The following is a 26,083-nucleotide window of genomic DNA, read 5'->3' as shown; positions in this document are numbered from 1 at the left end:
ACTAGGAAGTTTTCCCAGACACCAAATCTAAATTTGTTTCTTTGCAATTTCCACCCATTGTTCCCAGTTCATCCCTTTGAGACCAAAAGCCCAATATAATTTCTTTTTCATATGACAAGTCTTTCCATATGCTTCTCTTATAACTAAGGAGCTTGAATACAACTATCATATACTCCCTAAGTCTTATTTTTTTTTTTCAGGCTAAATATCTCCCAATTACTTTAACTTATTTTCATGTGGCATGGACTCAAGTCCCTTCTGGACTGATGAGGGAAGCAGGTTCTTCCAACATCCAAATAAAAACTGCACTTTTTCCTCCACTATTATGCTTGTAGATTGTACTGCATGAGAATTTTCAACTTGTTCCGGCTCCTGGAGCCCAACAGAACAAATCAAATATGGGAAGACAGCCAGCATTAATTTCCTCTAATTCTCTTCTGGCTAAACCTTTCTTCTCTTTGACTTCAGTAATGTCATGCATGCACCCAGGTGCTAGGGATACAAAGCAAGTATAAAATAGTCCCTGCTGAAAAGAGCTTATATTCTACTGGGGCAATATGACACAACAATACATATGTGCAAAGCACTACAATGGCTTTTCAAAAAGGAGGAGAGCAGTAACAACCTGATAAATCAGGAAAAGCTTTGTGTAGATAGTGATATCTGATCTGTTCTTTGAAGGAAACATGGAGTACATGATTCTAATATAAGCAAAAAGTGTATTTCACAGATAGGGGGCCACCAGTGGGAACGTATGGATGGAGATAGGAGATAGAAATGCTATGAACAGTAAGGAAACCAGTTCAATGGGAACAGAGAATGCATGAAGAGGCATAATATAAATATAATAAGAAAAATCAATGGAAATTATATATTGCAGAGAGCTTTAAATGTCAGGGTGAAGAGTTTGTATTTTATCTTAGAAGCAATAGAGAACCACAGGAGAATTTTCCAGGAAAGGAGTGAAATGGTCAGATTTTTTTTTTAGAGAAGGAAGAAAAGGGGAGCGGAAAGAGTAATCCAGAAAACTACTGCAATAATACAGGCAAGAACTGATGAGGACTAACCTGGGATTGGAAAATGAGAGGAGAGAAAGGAATGGTTGAGAGATGTAGTGAAAGTAGAAGTGACTACCTGACAACTAATTGGATGGGGGATATGAAAGAGGAAAATTATCAGTAATGGAACAATGGATTCCAGGAGAATCAGTTCTGAAGACCACAGCTTAGGAAGGACATTAATTAACTGGAGAGAATCCAGAAGATTACAGCCAATATGGTAAAGGACCTTTAAAAATGAAGATGTTTAACCTGGAGAAAAGAAAATTCTGGTTGGGGACAGAATAGCTGATTACATGTCTTCAGATTGTCAAAAGCCTATCAGGTGAAAGAGATTTGCTTTCTTTGGAATGCAAAAAGCAGAACTGGGAACAGTGGCTGGGGGATGGTGAGGGTGAGTTACACTTTTCAGCTTTCAAGATCTCAGATGTTCTCTAAAGTGTGACAATTATTTTAGAAGTCTGAGTCGGCAGATGTTATAATTTTGTTGCCTTTGGGGTCTACCCCATTTCAAACTGGAGGAGTAGTCAAGCTAAAAGCCAGCTTATGTTTTATAAGTTACTGTAATAGTGTTGAACTTAATCTATGACAGAATGGGCATAAACATGTTAAGTATATAAATTCCTCCCTATGAGAAAAGGTAATCCTCTTTGATGGCAAAAGAACTTAGACTTCTTCCAAGCAGACATAATCCAAAAGTTAGGTTGAAATTTGTTTAATCAGAATGATTGTGGTATTACTCCTGGGTGAACCAGTATTGTTCAGAAATTAAAGCTGAAAAATATAGATGAAGTTTAGAGAGCTAAAAATTCAGGAAGATACATGGACTTGATGCTTCCTCTAAACTTAATTGCTCTGAGAAAATAAATCTTTTATTCCAGAAGGTTGTGCAGCCTCTTGGAAGGTCCCACTGCCTCCTGTTGCCTCAGTTATCCCTGCTGAGCTGTGGTCCTGGACAAGCAAGTCTAGAGCTTGATTACTCTCTGGTTCATTTCTAAAAGGTGTCCATTTATCTAGGAGACACCAGTTTTGATTGTGAACATAGAATCATCAGGGAAAGTAGAAATTGAACTAAAGCTATGTGTGCAGCTATAGTTATCTGCCTAACTCAACCTCAGCTTAAATGCTTCAAAACTAACCATCTCATAATTAATGTCTGGAAAATCACTCTTTACTGAGGAGTGTTATCAGTCATTACCTCTATACCTCAACATCAGTTGCCTCTTGAGATTTCAAAGAAAGATTTCAAAGGGAGAATGAAGGAAGGAGCTCAGAATAGCTATGGCAAATGTTTCCAGTAGACATATTTCTTGATTTGGCAAAGCTATTAGAAGTTCTGAACCCCATGACTACAGGGGAACTGTAGTAAGTTGGTTATATAGTAGAGACATATCATCTTGATGTGTGAAGAGAAATCAGTCTGTGAGAAATTCCCCAAGATAAGCTCAAAGAAATTCTGACTTAACACAGAGCCAGAGGAAGAGATTTAGGTAGGGTGGGGATGGGGAATATAGAAAACATGTCAACCACATCTTGATCCAAAGAATAAAGATTAAAAACAGAGAGACAAGTCTTGCTAAGGATAACCAGTGAAGAAAAAGGTCAGTGTGATATCTTGAGCTATGATGATGGACACAAAATATGAATCCAAGGAGCTTCCAGAATTATAAGACAAGGCCAATGATATCCCCCTTCCCTCTCTCCTATGGAGTACCTTCTCTCACACACATATAAGGACACAGCTTCTATCTATCCTCACTTTATCCTTTCTCCCATCCTATCTCTTGCCCTGCCCCCAAAGCCTCACACACATAAATCTCACATACATTGGGACACAACATAATTCCTTTCATATACACAGAAAGAGAGAAAGAGATGGCATTTTTACCCCCATCTCTTGAACATACACATAGACATGGCTTCCCACATGTAGGGAAAGGAACACTATCACTACTAAGCACACACATACATACAAGGAAGGAAAAAGCCTTGATCACACACATGCCTACATACATATCTCCCCCATAAACACCCCAGAACATTCACACAAACAGGGTCTCACACACAAGAATAGGAAGTCCCCACCATATGACATGAATCAGGGATAGGCCCTTCTCTTCTCACACCCAATGATTCAGAATTATACATATACATGTAGAAGCAGGATACCTCACATATATCACATACAAACACAATCTCACATGTACATCTTCCTACTCCCTTCATCCCCAAACACAGAGGACCAATGCGTCTATCCACAGGTGGAAAACCACCTCTCATCTATGAGTTTGGGCCTTTCACACATATATCTCCTTCTCAATAGGGAAGGGGAGCATACTTGGCCATCTCTTACCCCCACAGAGCAGAGGTTTATTTACCTGGGCATGGTATAAGACTGGCCAACAGATTCCTTGGGGTAAAACTGCGTGGTTTCAGTTTACTTTTGGAGTCTAGACAAACCCGGACAAGACTGAATATGGTAGCCCGGTCTTCATGATCAGCCATAGGACCACCATAAAAAATTGCTCCTGGAAGACAGAACCATAGTCATACTTCAAAGCCCTATACTCCAACCCCATCTGTTCCCTGCCTGGCCTTTGGGCTCTGCACCTGGAAGAAGATACTCAGGTTGCAGGTCCATTTCCTGAAAAAGGATTAAGGAGGCAGAGATCAAGAATGGGGAAAACAAAGGAAACTAAAAAATGGGTGGGATGGGAGTCAGAAAAGGGGGAAAGGTAAAAAGGGGGGAGTAGAGGGAGCCAGAGGAAGCCAGAGACTGGGGACAGACAGAAGAAAGGAGAAATGAAGTTAGCCAAAGGGCAAGGAAGAGAAGATAAATGATTAGTGGGAATGATGACAAGAACCTCATGAGAGGCTATATGAAGCTGCAAGAAAGGGGGAAGGGACAAGGTCTTGCCAGTCAGCTCTTGCAGGGCCACCCAGTGATTGCTGAACTTCTTCCATATCCATTCCTGTACTTTTAGAATCTGTTTCAGAACCATTTGATTCCTGTTGGTATGGTGGGAAATAGAGGGAGTTGAAGTCAAGAGGATAGTGGCAGAAGAAATGAGATCCAGTGAGAAGTCAATAATGGCACTATGGTAAGGCTTAGAAAAAGGGAAAGCCTTTCCCAGGGAGGATCTCCCTAGTCAGGCACTGAGCAGAAGGAAGGCTTGGCTGGGTTTGGGAGTCCTGGGCTTGGGGGAAAAAAGGGAAAGCTTTCAGGGGTGGGGGACTTACCATTTGCCACATTTGGCCTGCAGCCAGGGCCCATAGAGCTGCCGGTACAACAGAAGGCTGTGCAGGAACATCACTGGCACAGCCGAAGTTAGGGACACTGAGGTTTTGGAGCTGTCCAGGCATCTTGGGATTTGCTCAGATCTTTCATGCAGGCTGCATATCAGGATGTGGCCCAGTTCCAGTGACTGCTCCCAGAATATAGGAACTGAGTGATGTATCACCACCACTAGTAAGAAGGAAAGGGAGGATGGCAAGATGCAGAGCATAACCATAGACAACCAACTTTCAATGGGAAGTCTTCCATACTTATTCTGGAAAGAACTCTGGACCACTAACCCTACCTACGATTCTTACTACAGCCAAATAACATATACTAGCCAGCAGTCCTGCCTTCTCTCAAGGTAGTGTCATTGGAACTAGCTCCTGGGCAATTGCCTACTCTTCTTCTCCTCCCCCACTTCAATTAGGATTCTGGTTAAGGGCTTTTCTTTCTCACCTGGAAGAGAGTCAATAGCATTAATTGAGGAAATAAGCCATAGCCGGAAATTCTTATTTATAATTAGATTGTGTCTGGTCACAGATTGGTGCAAGACCTGAGGCAAAACTTCTGATGTCACTGTGGAGACATGGGGTACAAACAGATGCAGAATGGCCAAGTCATGGGGAACACCAGTAAAGTGGGCTATAGAAATGAGGACATAGCTAAGAGGGGAGGGAAGATAAGGGAAGTAGATTTATGTTATAAATGGGACAAAGGCATGCAAGGGACATAGAAATGTTAGACAGTTATGGGAGGACATACACATAAATGGGGAGTACAGATATAAGGCTAATAAATACATGAAAGAGAAATAAAAGTCATGAACACATAGCACAAATGTACAGAAGTACATAAACATGAGAACATAAATATAAAAGTGGATGTATGCATCAAGGGAGCTCAGACAGTAGGAGGTCACAGAAATGAGGACAGGGACACAGATGTAAGGGAGATGAGGACACAGGGGAAGGATAAAGACATGTGACACACTGATATAAGATGAAAGGTACACAGGGGAAAACAGACTCGAGGGGTACACCAGCATGAGAAGGACACAGACACAAGGGAGATACAGACAAAAGGGAAGAGAAACAGTGAAGGACAAAGATTGAGTATATACTCACGGGACAGGCACAAGAAAAAAAAACAAAAACATGAAGGTGATAGAAGCATTAGGGGACAAAGACATGAGAAAGATAGAATCTTATGAGGAACATAAGATTCAAGGAAAACACAAAGAAAAAGTAATGAAAGAATCGTAAATCTGAAGCCCTGGACTTTAGAAACTAAATCATCCATTCCTTGCACTGGATATGCCCAAAGTTATACAATCAGTAAATGCCTAGGATAAGGTCTCCACTTAGATCCTCTCACTGGTTTTTGCCCAGTTCTCATTTGTGTAGGGCCTGACACAGGGCCACTGTAGATGTGGGCAGACTGGTACCTCCAGAGGCAGTGTTCTTTTTTCCCTTCTGCTTTTGCCATATTGCCAACACAAAGGAAAGGGCACAGACACAGAGGGGAGAGACAGAACTTGAGGAGGAGGAAGGAGCAAAGACATAAGGGGACAAATGTAAGAGAGAATAATATGAGGACACAAACAAGGGGCAAGAAGCAGACATAGGGAGGGAACAAATAAATAAAAGGACAGACATGAAGAAGCTGATACAGACTTGTGGGAAGCACAGTCATGAGGGATGGCCAGATATGGAAAACACTACTAAGGAGGAGACACAGAGAAATGTGGAAAACAAAACAAAAAAGAAAAAGACACTGTGTGTGAGAACATAAAAGAAGACATAAACATGACTTGAGGGACTGAGGTATTGTGAAGCAATGACTGGGGACACAGATAGGAGTGCTCATAAAAGCACACACAACAAATCACAGAGATGATGTTCATAAGATGAGCTGCAAACATTAAGGAAGAAACAAAGATACAGTGGAGATAGACATAAGAATAGAAACACCTGGAGGCAGGTAGCTAACATATATGAAGGAAAGCACACAGACATGAAAAGGAAAACAATATGAAAGGAATACAAAACGCTAAGGAGGCACAAACAAAAGGAAGCGGCAGAAGAAGGGTAACAAGATAGCAGAGACACATTCCTAAAGGGGCAAAGACACAAGATGGGACACAGATTATATATGTGAGGTGAGTATAGTCATGAGGAAGCCATAGCCAAGGACAAAGACACAAGAAGGATGTATTGACACTAAGGGAGCCCAGAGATGAGGTGAGGGACAGATGTGGGGCAGCAGGCTCACCTACCCTGAGCCCCATCTAACATCCCCAACAAAGGTTCCAGGAGCTCAGATGACCAAGACGACATCAGATGGCAGTTGTCCAACACTACCCAGTTGCCCTTTCTCATCGCTTCGCTGAGGGCTGTGGTCACAGCCTGAGAAGAGTCCCATAGAGAGGAACCCAGTCCAATGACCTGCAGATGCTTTTGCCCCAAGAGAGATAGTCATGCCTTGAGTGGCTTTTAGGAATCTATAGGAATCATAGCCCCAAGTAACCACAGGGTGACCCCTAGTGCCTTTACTGGGAAAACAATTAGAATACTTCCCTTGCCAATTTGAAGGAGATGGTCTGTAAAAGAAACAATTCTCTCCTACATAGCCCCTTCAGGGAGCAATCAGAGTGAGAATCATAGTGCCTCCTGGTCACCATCTGTCTGCAGAGGCTCAGGGCCAGGTGTGGACTTCTTTGGACTCACCCCTCACCCCTCTTTGATGCCGAAAGGGGTTCTCTGATGCTTTTATCCCTGGAACTTCACAGGGTCATACCACAGTCCTTGGCTCAGCTGGCTCCGAAAGGGCCATCTATGGAAGGGTCAGTGGAGGGAGCTGGCTGTATGAGGGTTGACCCCTGAATGGGGAGCAAGGTGGGTGCGAGGAGTACCAGGGTGAGGAAGAAGTAGTCAGAAGCCACACTCAGCCAGTGTCTGCTTGAGGATGGGCTTCTGTAGAATGCTCTGCTCCCAGATTCAGGGAGATGAGGAGCCTTCATTTGACTGGCTACCAGAAATGAACAGTCAATGAAGGTACTCTAGGGCAGATGGAGAAAAAGCTACCACAGGAGTCAGCCACCCCAACTTAGGGTGATATGTGCAGGGGAAACAGGGGAGTCAGGCCCTTACTAGTTGTGAAGGAGCTTTCAGGCTGGCAAGAAGGGGGGGGTGACTGAAACCTATGCTGGGAGAGAAACAGACAAGGAGCATTTGTTTCTTACAACTTGGAAAAAGGAAGAATCGTGTGACTCAGTCAATCCAAGTCTTAAGGAGTAGAGCCAATTGATGTTCTTAAAGACTCTTAGCTCAGACTGTGCCCTGCTTGGGTCTGGGAAATTGGGAAAATCACATCTAGCAGGGAATTAGAGAGATCTGGGTTCTACTTTGTGCCCATGTGCTTTATTGTGGTGACATTACTCTCAGGGCCTCAGCTGTCCCAGAATCACACAAAGAGGAATGAGACTGCCCTGCCCTGGGTCATACAGTGGATGCTGAGAGGGTCCCTCAGACTCCTGCCTCACCTCCTGCTTATGTTGGCATGCCAGTTTCCAGATGAAGGATAAGGGGTGTGAAGAGGCAGTAGGGTGGCCTGGTGGGGGCATCAGCACAATCAGGGGCCGTGTAGGGCGGCTCAGCTTGTAGGGGTTGATAGCTGGAACCTTATCTTCAGATAAAGAGCGTCCCAGGAGGCAGGTGGTAAAGTCAGCCAAGGCATTCGCCAGCCGCTCTGGTTGTAGCACCCGCCATAGCACCAGCTTCTGAAGCAAGCTCAGGGGCTTGGGGCCAAGGCCCGGGGTTTGCCCCACCACTGTGGAGGGCAAACTCAGATATTCCTGCCAGGCCCCTGAGTTGGCAGCCAAGGAAGTCCTCAGGCCCACAAAGGGGGGCAGCAGCTCCAGCAAGCCGCACTCCTTCCAGGCTTTGGGCCCCAGCCAGGAGGGGCAGGCCACATCTGAGGTCAGCACTTTCTGCTCCACCACCGGGGAGGCTGCTAGTCCCGGGCACAGCGCTAGCCTCTCCAGGACAGGAGCCTGCCCAGAGAGCTGCAGCAAGGCCAGGGCCCCCAGCACCCCTACGAGGGGGCCATGGCGGGGCTGTAAGGAGAGCAGAGTATTGTTCAGCAGCCTTCGAGTTAATCGGTTTCTCAAATCCTGCAGGTGGCTCTCCAGGTCTTCCCCATGCTGAGGGGGAAGCGGGTGGTCAATGCTGGCCAGAGTCCTGCGGGTCACTGTCAGACAGTTGTCTAAGGCCAAGGGGTACATGGGGTGTAAATTCTGCAGAGAGGATGTGGCCTGGGCTATGGCGGTGCCTAGATAAGCCACATCCCGGAAATGTGTATGAAACTCGGCCTCTTGGGCCTCCAACTCCTTCAGCTCTTCCAGGTGAGCCTTCTGTTGATAGAGCTCTGCCTGGTAGCACAGCAGGTCCCGTAGAAGATACTTTCGGCCCAGTTGCTCTGTTTCCATATTTAACACCATCCTCAGCAGCTTTTCCTGTATGGGCCCCCGCCTTGCTCAAAGCCTGGTCTGTTTTCTTCTATTAGCCACCCACTTCACACCTCACCCCAATTCTATTTTTTCCCATTCCCTGTAGATCACAATTCCCATACTTGTCCCCCCCTCCTTTTTTAAGGGCCTTGTCATTTCCTGGACCCTTAACCCTGTTTCCTCCTGAATATTTTTTTCTCTCAAATGTCTGGAGTCCTAGACTTGGGGTCAATGAATTTTTTTTAAACATTTGGTGGTTTTATTTCAATATATTTGAATTCCTTTATGATTTTATGTATTTGTTTTTTACATTGAAAAATGTTATTTTAGCAAGGGGTCTGTATGCTAACAGAGTGGATCATGATACAAAAAAGGTTAAGAACCTCTGTCCTACTAGGTCTCTGGCTCTTCTTTATTAATCCCCTTTCCTCATTCTATTCCTCCTAAGCTTCTTCCCCCAACTCCTCCCCCTCTACTGTCTCTCAGTCCCCAACTCACCTGAGTAGCTTCAATTCGCTCATAAGCATTCAGTATGTTGAGCTCCAGGCTATGCCATCTTGTCTCTAAATCTGGCTTCTCGGCTCTTATGACTTCCTGTAAAAGCTGTTCCTCTAACACCTCTCGAATTGTGTGCATTTCTATTATATTCATATCCTTCAGTGTCTCTGAGCTCAGACCTGGAAATAGGCCCCATGCAGTTTCCTCAAAAGCAAATTCTCTCCACCCAAGCCCCTAAACTATCCTCTCTGCCCCATCCTCCATCAGCCTTCTTCTTCCTCTGCCTTTGCTTCAACCCTCTGACTTATTCCCATCTACTCCCACATTTTTGGTAGCCTCTATTCCCAGCCCTTCACTCAGCCACTGCTTCCCAAGTCTCTCTTCATCTTCCAGCTTCCATCTAGCCTCTGATCCTCATGCTTTTTCCATTATAACAGTTTGGGGCATCTATCCAAGATGTTGAAGAGCAAATTGGATCTTGTAGCAAAGGGCTGGGGAAGAGGAAGAGGAAGAGTCCTTGAGTGATAGCAGCAAATAATCCTGGAGAAATGGGGAAGGTGACCCCACACCAATCTCCAAGTCCAGGCCTCACCTGCTGGCAAAGCCTCAAGGTGCAGGCTGGTGCTCAGGTACAGGCAGAAGTTGGGATGTACTTCGGGAAGGCACAGATGCTCCCTCCGAAGAAGCCACAGCAACTCAGGACACCACAGACCCAGCTCCACATTTCTCAACAGCACCGGCACACCTGCCAAGAAATGCCCATTGAGATTCACCTCAGCCTCCCACAAACCTAGCTACACACCTGCACATGGCCATAAACCTCCAAGGGGTGCTCCTAGCTAGACACTCTCTTAGATCCTATCTTGTAGAACTGAGAGTTCAAAGGGACTTCAGACGCTATCTAGCCTAACCCTCCCATTTTACATTTGAGAAAACTAATTCCAACAAATTGAAATGATCTGTTCACATTATGAATGTAGTTAAATAGCAGGGCCTAGGTCTTCAGGTCACACAAATCCAGTGCTGAACCCCATCCTGGGCACACCTATTCTCATCATACTCCCTCTCTGCAGTATCCTTTCCCAGCTCCACCAGCTCTGTTCATATTAGGGTCTAGCCATGTTCTAGCTGCATTCCAGGTCTTTTACACTCCTACTATTGATCTCTCATTCAGATGACAAAAGGGACTCTGGAGAAGTTAATTTCTGAAAAGATGAGAGCATCCTGGGCTGATATTTGGGTATGTGACTAAGGGAAAAAGATAAGAGAAGACTGAAGAAATAAATGGTGGGCAAGAGGGTCACAGAGACAGCCTCTGAAGGGCAAAATGGTCAAGAAGTCAATTCTTACCATTGGCAGCTGCTTCTAGCAGTTCTCTTCCCAGATTTGTATCATTGGCTGAAAGCATTCTGAAGACAATTGCAGAATTGGATAAGCTTGGAATAGACATGTTCTCTTCTTCCTCCTGTCCCTCTTCCTCCTCCTCCTCCTCCTCCTCCTTTTCCCCCTCCTTCTCCTCCTCCTTCTTCTCTTTCTCCTCTTCCTTCTCTTCTTCCTTCTTTTTTTCCTCTCTTTTCTCCTTCTCCTCCTCTTCCTTTTCTTCTTCCTTCTCCTTTTTTTCCTCTTCCTTCTCCTTCTCCTCTTCCTTCTCCTTCTCCTCTTCCTTCTCTACCTTCTCTTCTTCTTCCTTCTTCTCTTTCTCATAAGACTTGTCTTCCTTATCTTTTCTGTCCTCCTCAGCGGTGTTCCCTAAGAGACAGGACCAAAGGTGCAATTTTCTCATTAAAAAACTGGTCAACTCAGGCCTTCAGGGGGCAATTTCCCATCCCTTGAAGTTCAAGAGATCCAATCACATAGGAGTATATCTGAAAGGGAGACATCTTTGGAAAGATAGGTGCCTATGAGGGAAGGAATAGGTTGCTGCTGAAAGGGAGATACAGGATCAGTATGAACAACTGTGGAAGAGGGGGAACAGGGTGAACAAAGCTGTTTTGGTTTCTTTGTGGTCTAAGGTGGCAGAATTTAAGATAATTCTATCAATGCTGTGGAAGTAGAGGAAGGCACTAGTATTCTGGGAGGGAGAGAGGGATAAGAGTACATAACATTCCTGACAAGCCTGAAGTTCTCTAATTGTTATTCATCTTCTTGAGAAAGGTGAGAAGGAAGAAGAAAAGGAAGAGGAAAGAGGAAATATACTGGAAACATGGGGAGCAGTAGGCATATGTGTACACTCTAATGTATACTAGAAGAGTGTTCTGTGAACACTTCTCATGAGGCTGGTTGGCTAGCGACTGGGGGAAATTCAAATTTAATTTAGCAAGTATTTATTAAGAGATTTCTGTTTATAAAGTACTGTGCTAGGCTCAAAAAAATAGTTCCTGCCCTTAAGAATCCTACTTTCTTGAAGCTAAACAATTCTATTCTACTATTCTACAAATATAATTTGAACAGGAAAAGAGCATTGACAACTAAGGAAAAAAAAGGCAAGATCTTTCCTAAGATGTGGCACCTGAATTGAGCCTTGAAAAAAAGCTAAGGATTCTAAGAGGTATAATGAGTTTGAGGTGCCACAAAAACCTCTGCAAGTTATCAACTCTGTCTAATGACTGAACCAACTAAGAAATTAGTCAGCTAACAAACTGTTGATAATTTCCCAATGCTTGTATGAGAGCAATTTGAAAAGGGCAAGAAGTGAAGTGAATGAATAGACTTGGTAGTGACAACTGAGGAACTTCCACATGAAATGATTAGGTAGAGAGTAAATGCAGTAAACAGAAAATATTTTTGGATATTCTTGTTTATGCATCTTGCTTAATATGTCTAATGATTCTTAGAGAAGAGGGCTATAACACCTAAATGAGTTGCCTAGCAAATTGATGCTGATTGCCAATTACTGAGACCTCAGAGATTTAGAGAGAGCATAAGATTAATTAAAAGGAGCATTCCATGAGACATCATGCAGCCTGGAGCATAGATTCAATGTGAAAACTTTCAAACTTCCTATCAGGAAAAAAAACCCAAACATGAGGTTGAAACCTTGGATACATAAAGAAGTTCAAGGAAAAAATTGTCAAATGATTCCTGGAGATAAGCAAATTATATTAATAAAATAAAGGTCTGTGAGAGGACCTAACAAAGTGCTGGTACATAGCAAACACTTAATAAATGTGTATTGCAACTTGAAGTCAGAAGTCATTTAGTACAATTCATACTCCTAAAAGCTGTCCAACAAGTGATTGCTTGAAGACTTTCAGTGACAGGGAAACCCACTGCTTTTCTCTTCCAATGCATTTCATTGTTAAATATCTATAATTTTTAGGTCTTTTTTTCCTGTTATCAAATCTAAATTGCATTCTACAACTTTCCTCCATTGTTTTCTGTAGCCAAACAAAATAAGTTTAATTCTTCTACCATATCACATAACCTTCCAAATAGTGTGATCATGCTCCTTTAAATCTTTTCTTCTCTTAAATCCCCAGTCACTTCTAGCAAGCATGGTATATAGAAGATATCAAGCTAGTCTCAAAGCAGGGATTCTGCTAAGACATACTGGCAGTATCCTTAGCCTTTCTGTGGTAGAGCTGATTCTAAGACTTTGAAGTTTCAGAAAATGTGGCAACTTGCATTGGTAAAAGGTGTTTCTTCACCAGGAGCTCTTTATAGCAATGAAATCATAGTTCCAGTTACAATGCTTCTCTAAATCTCCTCTTCAGGAAAGCATTCTTTCAGGACAACTCACCAATTACTTCTAATTATCATAGCAAATGCTTAAGACCCTGCTTCATCCTGTTCACTGTCCTCTGGACACTCTCCAATTTACCAATATTCTTTCTTAAAGGATATTTCTTAAAATTTGGTGCAAAGAACTGAACACAGTAATGTTTACTAACACAGTTATCCTTCATTCACTCTAATATGGCTTCATAACGCCAGTGTACGTTGCCTTATCACAGTGTATTATCTCTTTAGCCAATCAATCAATCATTTTATTAAGCATTTACTATGTTCCAGGCACTGTAATAAGTACTGAAAGAGAAGCCATCAAGAAAGTTTCAGGTTTATCAGGGCAAACAACAAAATTATATACATTTTTTTTTTCTGCTGGAACTGGAGTGGATCTTAAGAGATCATGTGTGTGAATAGAGGGAAGGCCAGTTTGGCTAAACTGAAAGTGTTGAATGGGGAAAAAATCAATTGGGGCCAAGTTGTGAAGGCTTTAAAAGCTAACCAGAGGAATTTTTACTTGATCTCAGATGCAATAGAGCTTCTAGAATTTAATGAGCAGAGGAGCAAGATGATCAGATATCACTTTGGCAGCAATCTGGTGCATAGACTGAAACTAGTAAAGACTTGGGGCAGGAAAATCAGTTGAAATGTTATTGCAATAATCTAAATGAGAAATTGTAAGGGCTTGAACTATGGTGGTAGCTCTGTTGAGTGGAAAGAAGGGGCAGAATGCAAGAGATAGAAATAACAGTATTTAGTGATTGATGGTTATATATATAATAAAGGAGAGTAAGAAGTACATTGCTGAAATAAAGAATCTAGAAGGCTGAGGTAATGGTAGTAACCTACAGAAATAAAGATGTTTGAAAAATAGATTTTGGAGGTTAAGATCATGAGTTCTCCTGATGCTGAGTGAAATGAGCAGAACCAGGAGATCATTATATACCTCAACAACGATACTGTTTGAGGATGTATTCTGATGGAAGTGGACCTCTTCGATAAAGAGAGCCTTAATTGATCAAAGATGGACAGAAGCAGCTACACCCAGAGAAAGAACACTGGAAATGAATATAAACTGCTTGCATTTATGTTTTTCCTCCCGGGTTATTTATACCTTCTGAATCCAATTCTCCCTGTGCAACAAGAAAACTGTTTGGTTCTGCACACATATATTGTATCTAGGATATACTGCAACCCATTCAACATGTAAAGGACTCTTGCCATCTCGGGGAAGGGGTGGAGGGAGGGAGGGGTAAAATCGGAACAGAAATGAGTGCAAGGGATAATGCTGTAAAAATTACCCTGGCATGCGTTCTATCAATAAAAAATTATTAAAAAAAAAAAAAAGATCATGAGTTCTCTTTTGGACATTTTGAATTTAATTAAGCTCAGGGGAAAGAATGGAAACATATGTAGAGCTAATATTTATTTGCATAGAGATATTAATAAAATACATGGGAGTTGATGAAGTCACCAAGGAATACTATAGAGCTAAGAGGGCCTAAGACAGATCATTGGGGAACGCCCAGAGTTAATAAGTATGATAATGTTGATGAGCCAGCAGAGGAGAATGAAGAGTTGTCATACAGATAATAAAGCCAGGAAAGAGTAGCACTCTGAAAATCCAGAGAAAAATGAATATCCAAGATGAGAGAGGGTCAACAGTATTAAATAAATAAATAGAGATAGATATAATACATATATTATATCTCTATATATACACACACACATATGTGTGTGGGTGTTTTAAGTTTTATTGATGTGTTTTGTTTTTTATAATGCAAAGATTTATATATTATCTCCTCTCTGTGATAGGTCTCTTATAACAAAATAAAATAAGCAAAAATAACAATATAGCAATCTTACCTGAAAAGTGTGAAAAACCTTTCATATCCAAGGCAGCCTCAACTTCTGTATTTAAAAAAATTAAGTAAAAACAAGTTAATAAAGTGTTCACAAAGATCCAAAATTATTTTATTAAGAACACATAAAAGACACCAATTTCAATCCTGAAGTCAGAAGCCATATTGTAAAGTATTGAGAAATGAATGGAGTTAAAGAAAATGGAGAAATGAGTACAGATGGCCTTTTCTAGGAGTTGAAATGTGAAAGGGAGGAGAGATGTAAGATAACAGCTTGGGTAGACAGGATCAAATGAGCAAGTGAAAGAGATTTTTACCGACATATAAAATCTAAGTCAATTTAGAGAAAAGAGAAAGAACTAGTAGACAAGGAGAAATTATAGGGAGAGAAGGCAGGAATGATTTAAGGTTCAAGCTCCAGGAAGAAATGAGAAGGGATGGAATCAATTAGAGGGGTTTCCTTAGTAAGGAGAATGGGTGTTTTATTCAGAGCCTAGAACAGCAGAGAATAAAATGAGAGGCAAACATGTCAATGGATTTTGAGATACTGCATAGTAGAGAAGTGAGAGTTCAAGATGAACACAATTTTTAAAGTAAAGTTGGAGACAAGATCATTTTTTGAGAAGGGCATAGGGTGATATAAGAGATTTAATCGAGAAGTTATAGAACAGTGTTATGTGAAAAAGAATCCATTAAAAGAGGACAAAGGGAATGCTCTGCATTTCTGAAGACCCAATTGCTATTTGATAAAATAAATGTGTAGAGGACCCAGTCAACCTCTGATGTATGTTTGGCAGCAAAGGAATAACATGGTCAGTCACAATCTTTAGAAATATCAACCTTGCAGGCTGTGGGGAGGATGAATTAGTAAAGTGAAAGACTAATTATGGAGTTACCAATGACTATAGAAAGCTATTTTAATAACCCAAATGACAAATGGTGAGGTCGTAAACTGGGATGACTGTGGTATGAAGTAGAGAGAAGGTGATATGTATGAGAAATTGCGGGTATAAAAAAGTTGGTATAGTTGACAAGGCTCAACAATTAATTATGGGGAGTATATGCAATGATGAAAAAGTACAATCAAAGATTATCTCTTCAAATGCAAAGCTGGGAAAGGATGATGTTTTAAATAGAAATTATTAAGAAGTTGCTTAGGAAGGTCAATGAACTTAGATGGGAAAAATAACCTTATTTCCACTAACTTCTAACTTTACTATTTCCTTCATTATTAAAATAAACAAACAACCAATATTGTTCTCAGAATTTATCCAAAGGCTTCACCAGACTGCCAAAGAGATCCATGACACAAAAAAGCAAGACTTCTTGCTTAGTAGAAAGATAATAAGTTCAGTTTTGTAGATACTGAGTTTGAGATGCTTATAGGAAAATCAGCTGAAACTGTCCAATAGAGAAATGAGCCTAGAGTTCAAGAGAAGGGAGAGGCTGGATAAATAGATTTGGAAGTTACCTACATAGAGATGATAGTTTATGTGACCACATCACATGATATTACTACAATTAATATTAATGAGCATAAAAACAGTGTTTTAAAGTTTATAAAATACTTTAAAACTATTATTTCAGTTTGTCTTCATGACAATAATCCTGGAAGTAGGCACTATTATTTTTCCCATTTTGTGAAGGAGGAAACTGGGGTAGGCAGAGATGAAATGACTTGCTCAGAGTCACACAGCTAGCAAGTATCTGACACTATTTTTGAAACTGACTCCTGATCAAGCACTCTATACACTGTACCACCTAGCTATCTAGCTCACCAAGAGTGTGAGTAATAGAGAGCAAGGTCCCTTACTGACAGGGAATAAAACATAACAAATTTGCAATGGAAACTATGAAGAAACAGCTAGACAGGAAGAGAGCCGCAACAAAGTAGGGTCACAAAAACTCAAGAAGGACACAATATTCAGAAGAAGGTGTTGATCAGCAGTGTCACTTGTTTTCAGTTGTTTCTGACTCTTTGTGACCCTATTTGGAATTTTCTTGGCAGTGGTTTGCCATTTTCTTCTCCAACTCATTTTACAAATGAGGAAACTGAGGCAAATAAGGTTAAGAGACTTGCCTTCCCAGAGTCACACAGTTAGTATCTGAGGTCAAATTTGAATTCAAGTTTTTATCCATTTTACTACCTAGTTGTGTAACACTGGTCAAAAAGCCTGAAGACTGAGGAAAATTATGTATATACACATATGCATATATGTTATGTTATATATTACAAGTTGTGTATGTACATATTTATATATACATATGTATACATATTGTGTGTGTGTAGTGATTTTCAGTTGTTTCTGACTCTTTGTGACTCCATTTGGGCTTTTTCTGGCAAAGTTACTCAGTTTGCCATTTCCCTATTTCCTTCTCTGGCTTATTTCATAGATGGGGAAACTGAGGCAAACACAGAGTTAATCATGATGTGCTCAGGATCATACAGCCAGCAAATATTTGAGGTTGACTATGAATTCAAATCTTCCTTACTATTCCAGACCTGGCACTCTATCCACTATGCCATCTAGCTGCCATGTCTTTCCCTTTATCCAAGCCTTCAACTCCTTTTGCCTAGTTTTGTAATTAATCTAATTAGTCTCCCTGCTTTAAGTATTTCCCCATTCTGTTTTTCCCCAAAGCATAAGTCTGCTCCTGTCACTCTCAATATATTAAAAAAAAAAAAAAAGCCCCAGTTTTCCTGATACCTCTTTGGTTTGATATTATAAACTCTTCATGATCTAGACCCATTGTACCTTTCCCCATTACCCCTGTCCATGTACTCTGTGGTTTAGCCACATTAACTTAACTGTAATTACATTCTTGTCTCATTTCTCTGTGCCTTTATCTTGGCTATATCCCATACCTGAAATGCTTTTCCTTCTTATTTTCCCCACTTGGAATCCCTGGTTTCCTGCAAGGGTCAGCTCAATTACCTCTTTCCACATAAAGACTGATTTTTGGCTTCACTTAGTGCCTTCCTCCAAAAACAAACAAAAAACAAACAAATTTTGCCTCTGCTTTATGTATGTTTATAACTACCTATATATGTATTTTGCATGTGTCTCTGTATGTACAAGTTCCTTCCTCAGTTAGAATGCTAATTTCTTGAGGACAGGGAATGTTTCCCTTTGTCTTCGTATCCCTGTTGCCCAGCACAGTCCCTGACACAATAGTAGATGCATAATAAATGCTTGCTTGATAAGCAATAACCTTCAAATCACTATTGATCAGAGATAAGCAATAACCTCTGTGCCTTCCTGAAAAGAGAGAGCCCTAAAGAATTCCAGGATGCTGGGACCTCCCTCACTTGCCGCACACCAAAAGCCCACTCGTTTTCACACCAGTTGACACAACTACTGTGCCCAGTTTCAAGTCTAAAGAGTTCAAACAGTAAAAGTGATCGTGTACAAATTGAGTAGAACCCTGGATTAATATAGCCAGTTATACTACACCTTTTTTTTAGTACCCCATTTCTACTAGTCCAATTCTAAGATTCTATGATTCCAGTAAAAAGCAGTCACAGAAATCCTCTCTGGAAAATCACATACCTTTCTCACATCTCTCGAGATAATGGGACATTTTTAGGATATCTTCATTATCCTGCTGGTTCAGAGATAGCAGCCAGAGAGAGGCCTGGTCATCAGGGTCGAGGATCAGGGGCCATCGTCGAGACCACCTGTGAGTGGGACTGCGGAGAAAAAGGGCAGCCAGACGTGTAGACACTGCACGGGGCTTCAGGTCCCGGTCCCACTGGTGCTGCTCAGTCTCAGAGCTCAGCACCGACAATAGGCTAAAGGGTATTTGGGTGGGTATCTGGACTTCTTCCAATTCTTTTGGTAGGCCCTGTTCTCTGTCCAATTCTAAGGCCACATCATCTGGGTCCAGATGGTCCTGGCGACCTGAACAGAGTGCCAACCATTTGTCCAGGATCTCCTGGCGTCTTGAGGATGGGAAGGGGCCCAGATAATTGATGGCAGCTGCAGAGAGCAAGGCATCTCCAGGTACTGTCTGGCAGTTCCCTTTCAGCTTCTGAGAGGGAAGAGATGGCAGGAAGGAGAAGTTAAAAAAATGGGCTCAACAGCTACACCCAAAGAAAGAACACTGGGAAACGGATGCGAACTATTTGCATTTTTGTTTTTCTTCCCGGGTTATTTCTACCTTCTGAATCCAATTCTCCCTGTGCAACAAGAGAACTGTTTGGTTCTGCAAACATATATTGTATCTAGGATATACTGTGACATATCCAACATATATAGGACTGCTTGCCATCTAGGGGAGGGGGTGGAGGGAGGGAGGGGAAAAATCGGAACAGAAATGAGTGCAAAGGATAATGTTGTAAAAAAATTACCCTGATATGGATTCTGTCAATATAAAGTAATTATTAAATAAAAATTTAAAAAAAAAAAAAAACGGGCTCAAGTAGGAGAGAGGGAGACAGGAGGGAAGGATAAATGGAAGCAAAGGGGGAAAAGGAAATGGGGCTAACGAAGGAGAAAAGTGATAGGGGAGATGTTTCTTGGGCAGAGAGAGGCAAGAGTGGACTGTTCATATTGCCTTTTGGGACATGTTATTGACTACCACTACTATTCCTACTACATACTATTACTAAGTACTACCACTATTACTACTACTACTATTACCTACTACTAGTTCTACTACCTACTACTACTACTAAGTACTACGACTACTATTCCTACTACCTACTACTACTAAGTACTACTACTACTATTCCTACTACCTACTACTACTAAATACTACTATTACTATGATGACTACTACTTACTACTACCTCCTCCTACTACTACTAGTACTACTACTATTACTACTACTACTAATTACAACTGTTATTTCTGTAGTTAAGATTACAAAGCTTTACAATAACCCTGTGAGAGAGGTATTATAAGTCTCTGGATTCTCTTTTGACAAATGGGGAAGCTAAGATTTGGAGAAGTTAGGTGGCTGGCTCATGACAATACGTATTTAAGCCAATACCTGAATTCAGATGGGAGCCTTTCCAGGTCTCTGGATTAGTTAGAGACAAAGGAAAGGCTATTTCCAGGACTGAGAGGGGCAGGAAATTCCTAGGTGTGGGCAGGTGCAAGAGGAGAAGCAACATCCTGGGCTGAGCAGAGGAAAGGGTGAACAATTCATCCCATGGTACAGGTACAGAGGATTACCTGAAGATGGCCAGTCCATACATTCATGGGGCTGAGCAGGGCAGTCTGAACCTGTCCCTTTGTTTCCCGGCTCTGTAACACCTTACTGAGCCGTTCCGCCAGCAGATTGTGGAACTGCCGCGCCTGTTCAACCTGAAGAGCCAGGATGTGGTTTTGCTGTAGAAGCTCCCTTGTTTGCATTTGGCAGCGGCCCATGCGGTTCTGCTCAGACAACAGCGAGTCCTCCACTCGCTTCAGTAGGATCGATGTGGGTACCGCTTCGCGCCGTGCCAATCCAAAGCATAATAAAGCCCGCAACCAGGAAGCTAGCCCTGCTGCAGCCTGGCTCACATGACACAACTTCTCCTGTTTCATGCTTGGGTCTTTCATTATCTGACTCAGCCTCTGCAGATCTGCTTCTCCTACTGTCTGTTTGTTAAAGAATAAAAGGTCCTGTCCCCAAGAGAGAAGGGAATGAAACACTAGCTCAGGGGCACAAATGCATCCCTTCTGTCTCTACTCTTCTGCCTACCTACCTTTACTTGGGCCCTGTCAATTCTTCCCACCTCAATCTTCCCCCCTCTTGTTTCTTTCAGGCTCCATTGTCTCTTCTTTTTTTCTCTCCCCCATTTTCTGGCCCTATCACTGCTTCCTCCTCCAATATGGCTCCTGCCCATCATCCTTTTTGATGCTCCTCTATTCTTGATCATTTCCCTATCACCCTGTTCCCCTAATCCTCCTCCTCACAATTCCCATAACCTCAATCACAATCCTACCCTGATTTCCCCAATAGCTACATCTCTCATTCTCATTTTGCCCATCACCTCTTCCTGTCCAATCTTATTAACATTTGGGTTCAGGCTCCTACCTCATAAAAGCCCTCTTTGCCTAGTAGTTGCTTGGCGCTCTCCCATCCTGGGGGGCAATGGAACAGGACACAGAGGGCATCAGTCACCGCCACCACAGAAGCAGGGGGAGCTCTGTAACTACGCAACTCTTCTACATCAGCCATCTTAAGCTGGATTAGGGGCCCCAAGAAAATCTTGTCCAGCTGAGAAAAAGAACCACAAAGGGATGAGAGCAAAAAGGGCTCTAAACATAAAACTTCTCAGAAGGATATTAGTCCCCAGCCAAGAATCTCTGACAGTGGGTATTTTTAATGAGTAATCCACTTCCCCCTTTCTGGCACTTTATTATCAACATCTCTGTGGCTAAGCATTATAGCAAGATGCTTTTTTCCTTGCCATTTATTGGTAGAACTTATATGTGCCTATTATTGTACATGGAGATATTGTGAGGGCCTTTGAGCAAAAAGCTTCCCTACTTCAATTATGAAGCCAGAATTCATCAAATTAAACTTATAGAGCAAGGCAAAGCCAGAAGTAGAACTGGGAAGCATGTGACATTTTCCCAAATACTGTCAATGTGAATCTAGCAATGGTAGATTCTGCACAGGTACATTTGACTTGACAATTAGAGCCATCCAAATGTGGGAGGAAAAAGCAGGCTCTTCCTCACATGTTGTCTTCCAGAGGAGGCTGGAAACATTGTGAAGGAAAATTCTTGGTCTACCTGGCTTCAGAGGTCTCTTTTACTGATAGGATTTTGTGATATTCTCAAACTAATAAGCAATAATTAATAAGCAATAAAATTAAATTATTTTGTATTCTCAGAATTTCATCTATTTTACCTCCTTTCTAATAGTCATTAATATCAGTTCCCACCTTGATTGCGTATTAAAGATTACAAAGTGTTTTCTGATTTAACACCTCTTGCTGTCAAGTTTATTAGGCTTTTGTTGATATTCAGTCAAACAACATACAGCCCAAGACATGGGACAGGCAAATAATAACAGATTTTTTAACAGATAGGAATCTCAAGTTTAGGAAGGTTGTTAATTTCCCAAAGTTTTGTTACTTTCTCCCTTCTCGTGTTAACCTTCCTTTAAAACTCAACTAAATTCTTATCTCCTGCAAGAAGTCATTCTCGGCCCTCTGTAACGTCGATTCCTTCTCCCCGATACTATTTCCAATTTTTCCTGCATGTATCTTTTGTCATTTCATGCTGTTAACCTCATACTGTAAAACAGAAACTTGTTTTTAGCTTTTCTATCCTCAGTGTTTATGCCATGCCTAGCACATAGTAAATACTTAACCAATATGCTGAAAAACTTTCCCAAAGGCACACAGCTAATAAGTGTCAGCCAAGATTAGAACTCAGTCCTTCTGACTATAAATCCAGGATTCCTTCCATTCCATATGCCTACTCACTGTTTAAATCTTTTAGCAAAATCAATCTGTAGCCTTGGTTAAACTAAGGAAGAAGAAAGTGGTAAACATAAGCAAGATCTAGAATCCCTAAAGGCCAAGCTGGAACTGGGAGAGAAAAAGGTATCACTAACCCTTAGCAACTCTGGAATGAGTGAGGATAGAGAAGACAATAGGTATTCCAGGTCTGAACTGGGACTCCAGTATTCAGTGAGGGGTCCCGTGTCCATCCTGATAATATGTTGGTTTGAAAGGTGGAATTAGATAAATGGGCAGGGGATCACCTGTTCAGCTAGTGACTCTTCCTGGTTCTGCAGTACGTCTCTCTGTTTGGTAAGATTGCCGATGAGTACTTCCTGTTGCTCACAATTCTTTAAGAACTGAAAATACTGCATCCTGTCTGCCTCCAGCTGCTTCTGACAATTAAGGAGGTCCTGTGAACAGAGAAGTCAGGCTCTAATTTCAGCTTTCAGCAATCCCTACCCCACAGATACAGGGAGATCAGAGGGAATCGTTACAATCCAGCCAATTGCTCAACCAATAGTGTGGGATACTCTCAGAATAATAGTTGTCATGGCCTTTAAAGGTCACATTTCCTGAAACACAAATCTCACAGGTTAGTAGAACAGCTAATTCATTCTGACCCTTCTTCCCCTATTGCCACCAAACTCAAGCTTAGTTTTCTATGCCTCACACCAGAGAATATTCCTACTACCATTACTTCTCATAGCTGATATTCCCTACATCCAATATTCCACTCCATAGCTTAATCCCTCACATGTCCTCATTAGATTGTAAGTTCCTTGAGAAAAGATACTGTTTTTTGCTTTTCTTTGTATCCTAGGCATTTAACACACTGCTTAGCATATATTAAGTGCTCATTCCTGACAGTCTGATAGCCATTTAACAAGGCATTTAATGCTCGTTGATTGAAAATAAAATTAAAAAGCTAAGCCCCTACATTACCAGTCCTTAAACTGCAACCAGAGACCTTCATAGTGAAGTGCCATTCTAAGAAAGCAGGAGCAAAGTCCATTTGGAAAGATACATGTTAGCTGAGAAGTTAAGGCTGAAATTCTATATGTTAAGGTGAAGAGTTGGTTTTGTTTTACAAGGAGTTCTTTGTAAAGTTTGTGTTTTAAAAGTAAAATGTGGTTGTTATTTTTTTTTTTTTTTTTTTTTTTTGCTGAGGCAACTGGGGTTAAGTGACATGCCCAGGGTCAGACAGCCAGAAAGTGTTAAATGTCTGAGGCCATAGTTGAACTCAGGTCCTCCTGACTTCAGTGTTTGTTTGTTTTTTTTAAATTATGTTCTAGTATTTTATTTTTTAAAAAGTTCCCCCATAAAATTTGGGTTTTTTTTAAAAGCACTTAGCACATAGTAGACACTATTTGAATGCTTATTTTCTCCCCACCTATGAAAAATAAAACATCCTGAGTGCACATCCTAAAGAAATGTGATGTGTACAGACCAAATTTGCTCTGATCTTTTTCTTATGTTAAATCAGGAAGGGACACCACACCTCTGTCAATGCCATTCCCTAGTCTAAGAGTATCAATCAGAAATGTAGAATTTTATGAGGTTGGATGTGCCAAGGTGTGTAAATCAATGGAAGAGGCATGGAAGGACAAAAGCAAAACTCTCAATATCCTTAAAATACAGATGCATTTTCCTTTTTCCTAAGCAATATGAGTAGAGATAGATGAGGAAAGGAGTTTGAGAGGGGCTGGAATAATCATGGGAATTACACTAGATGAAATGGACCAACACATTTCTCTCTGCAGGTCCAGTCCACCAATAATCTGGATTGGTCAAGGCTGAATGAAGCATGTTATTATTAAGTAATCTTCTATCTACCAAAAGCAGAACAAACTTTCAGGGAAGGGCCCCCAAGAAATCTGGATTCCACCATTCTCTAGGCAGCTATCTAAAGTGATGCTTCTGAGACAGGATAATTTTTAGTTATTTCCTAAAATCCATAGATGAAAACAGATCCACTCCCTCTCCATGTTGTCTAATTTCCTCGGACATGAGCCCATTCCCTTAGTAGAGAATCACACCAAACTCACCTTTTCCCCCTGAATGAAAGGGAAGAGAGGACCATCCTCTGGATAATACCAGAGGCATTGTACATCAGCGTTGCTAAGAATGGCTCCCAACAGGTATGTTGACCAATCTTTCCAATAATCAAAAGCATCTGGGCTCTGGGCACAGATCTTTATTTCCACCAGTAATAACCTCAAAGAATAATTATCATCAGTGACTTCAATTTCCTGACATACAATTCCCTAGCTATTGTGATTGTCAGCTCCCAGTAAGAATATAGCTAACCTCAACTATTCAATTCTTTTTTTCTTATTCTTACCAACACTTCTCATATCTCAACAGTTCTGTCCCAAGCCAGCATTATCCTCTGCTGCTTCTCACACCCTTGACCAAAACTACTTTCCATTGCGATTCCCCTTATCTGTTATAGATTGGGTCATCTCCCACCATTCACACCTCATGGGCATTCCGCAGCTCATTCTCTAGGTTTTCCACCATGCGATAGTGGGCGTTGTTCTGCTCTATCACCATGGTCAGTTTCCCCAGGGCTGTCTGAATCCTGGGAAGAGATGCCAGGGAAGGAAGGAGAAGTGGGGAAGGGGAGTCGCAGGGAGAGGTGTTTAGAAAAGGGGCAAGAACAGGAAGGGGCCTGGGAACTCCCGGGGTAGGGTGGAGGAGGGGAGGTGCAGGGGGGAGGGTGATCAGGGCAAGGCCAGGTCAGTGTTTGATCATGGGCTTAAGGATGATAGGAGGGAAGTGGGTGACAGGGAGTAGGGAAATCTAGAGAGAGGATAAAAAGGGGCATAGGATCCCACCGCTGGATCTTGTTCTGGATGCGATTGGATTGGTGGAAGTACAGCAGCAAGAAGGTATCCAAGAAGTCCAGGAAAGTCTTGGGCGTAGCTAAGGGCAGCAGTGGGCAGAGGAGCTGATAGTATTTGGTAGCTGATAGATGGATCAGAGCCATAACTTTGGCTATATTGGCAACAGAGGCCTGCAGAGCTGGGAGCCGAGGACACTCTGCAAGAAATCCAGCCTTTTGAATGTGGGAAAGTGGGGAAGAAAAGGGGAATAAAGAAAGGAACTGAGCATCAAAAAGGGGGAAAGAGGAGAAGAGACAGTGAGGAAAAGGAGGAGGTACTTCACCAGGGTTTGGCAAAAAGAAGAAAGGTAGTCCCATCAGGAGAAGGTGCCTTTTCAGGATGTGACAAAGAAGAGAAGCTTCAGCAAGGATGGGGTAGGGAAGGTAGAGAAATCAGTTGAGTCAGGCTTACCAAGTTCTAGCCTTTTGTTAAAAATACTCTCTATGTAATGCTGGGCCAGGCTGATCAGGGTAGTCTTGTTCCAGGGCTCATAATAGTCAATGCTGATGCAAGCACGATCAAGGAGAGCCAGAAAAGTGGTGGGGCGGATCTGAGGAGGTCTGGAACTCTCAGACATCAAGATGAATACATGGAGGTTATTGCATACCAGCCGGCGGAACCTATGGGCAGGGGATTGATGAGTAGCCACTTAATTCTCCAAATAACCCATTCTCAATCCTCTGCAAACCCCTCCAACTCTCTCTCTCTCCCCATCCTTCAATAATGGGAAAGATTTCCTTCTACAACTACATGTCAATAGAGCTATGGGACTTTTTCTCCCTCTCCCACAACCCAGAGCCAGCCTCACCAGTCCCGT

At 41.9% G+C, this 26,083-nt stretch overlaps 1 protein-coding gene across 1 annotated transcript in view; it reads right to left on the bottom strand.

Moving 5' to 3' along the window:
• DNHD1 (dynein heavy chain domain 1) overlaps window positions 1-26,083 on the bottom strand; it is a 109,119-nt gene that overhangs the window by 6,313 nt on the left and 76,723 nt on the right. The window contains exons 26-43 of the mRNA XM_051990811.1: window positions 25,625-25,886; window positions 25,219-25,592; window positions 24,860-24,962; window positions 22,642-22,791; window positions 20,959-21,141; window positions 20,112-20,543; window positions 18,483-18,963; window positions 14,936-14,980; window positions 10,694-11,092; window positions 9,775-10,088; window positions 9,344-9,577; window positions 7,880-8,851; window positions 6,614-6,791; window positions 4,795-4,914; window positions 4,299-4,524; window positions 3,692-4,067; window positions 3,633-3,648; window positions 3,437-3,586 (exon numbers count right to left, since the gene is read on the bottom strand). Of these exons, the coding sequence (XP_051846771.1) occupies window positions 3,437-3,586; window positions 3,633-3,648; window positions 3,692-4,067; window positions 4,299-4,524; window positions 4,795-4,914; window positions 6,614-6,791; window positions 7,880-8,851; window positions 9,344-9,577; window positions 9,775-10,088; window positions 10,694-11,092; window positions 14,936-14,980; window positions 18,483-18,963; window positions 20,112-20,543; window positions 20,959-21,141; window positions 22,642-22,791; window positions 24,860-24,962; window positions 25,219-25,592; window positions 25,625-25,886 (5,015 nt within the window). The remainder of the gene's footprint in view (window positions 1-3,436; window positions 3,587-3,632; window positions 3,649-3,691; window positions 4,068-4,298; window positions 4,525-4,794; window positions 4,915-6,613; window positions 6,792-7,879; window positions 8,852-9,343; window positions 9,578-9,774; window positions 10,089-10,693; window positions 11,093-14,935; window positions 14,981-18,482; window positions 18,964-20,111; window positions 20,544-20,958; window positions 21,142-22,641; window positions 22,792-24,859; window positions 24,963-25,218; window positions 25,593-25,624; window positions 25,887-26,083) is intronic.

This window comes from Antechinus flavipes, chromosome 3, assembly GCF_016432865.1.
Source record: "Antechinus flavipes isolate AdamAnt ecotype Samford, QLD, Australia chromosome 3, AdamAnt_v2, whole genome shotgun sequence".
Taxonomy (NCBI): Eukaryota; Metazoa; Chordata; class Mammalia; order Dasyuromorphia; family Dasyuridae; genus Antechinus; species Antechinus flavipes.
The sequence above is the reverse complement of the archived record's forward strand: the minus strand, read 5'-3'. Positions and strand labels throughout refer to the sequence as shown.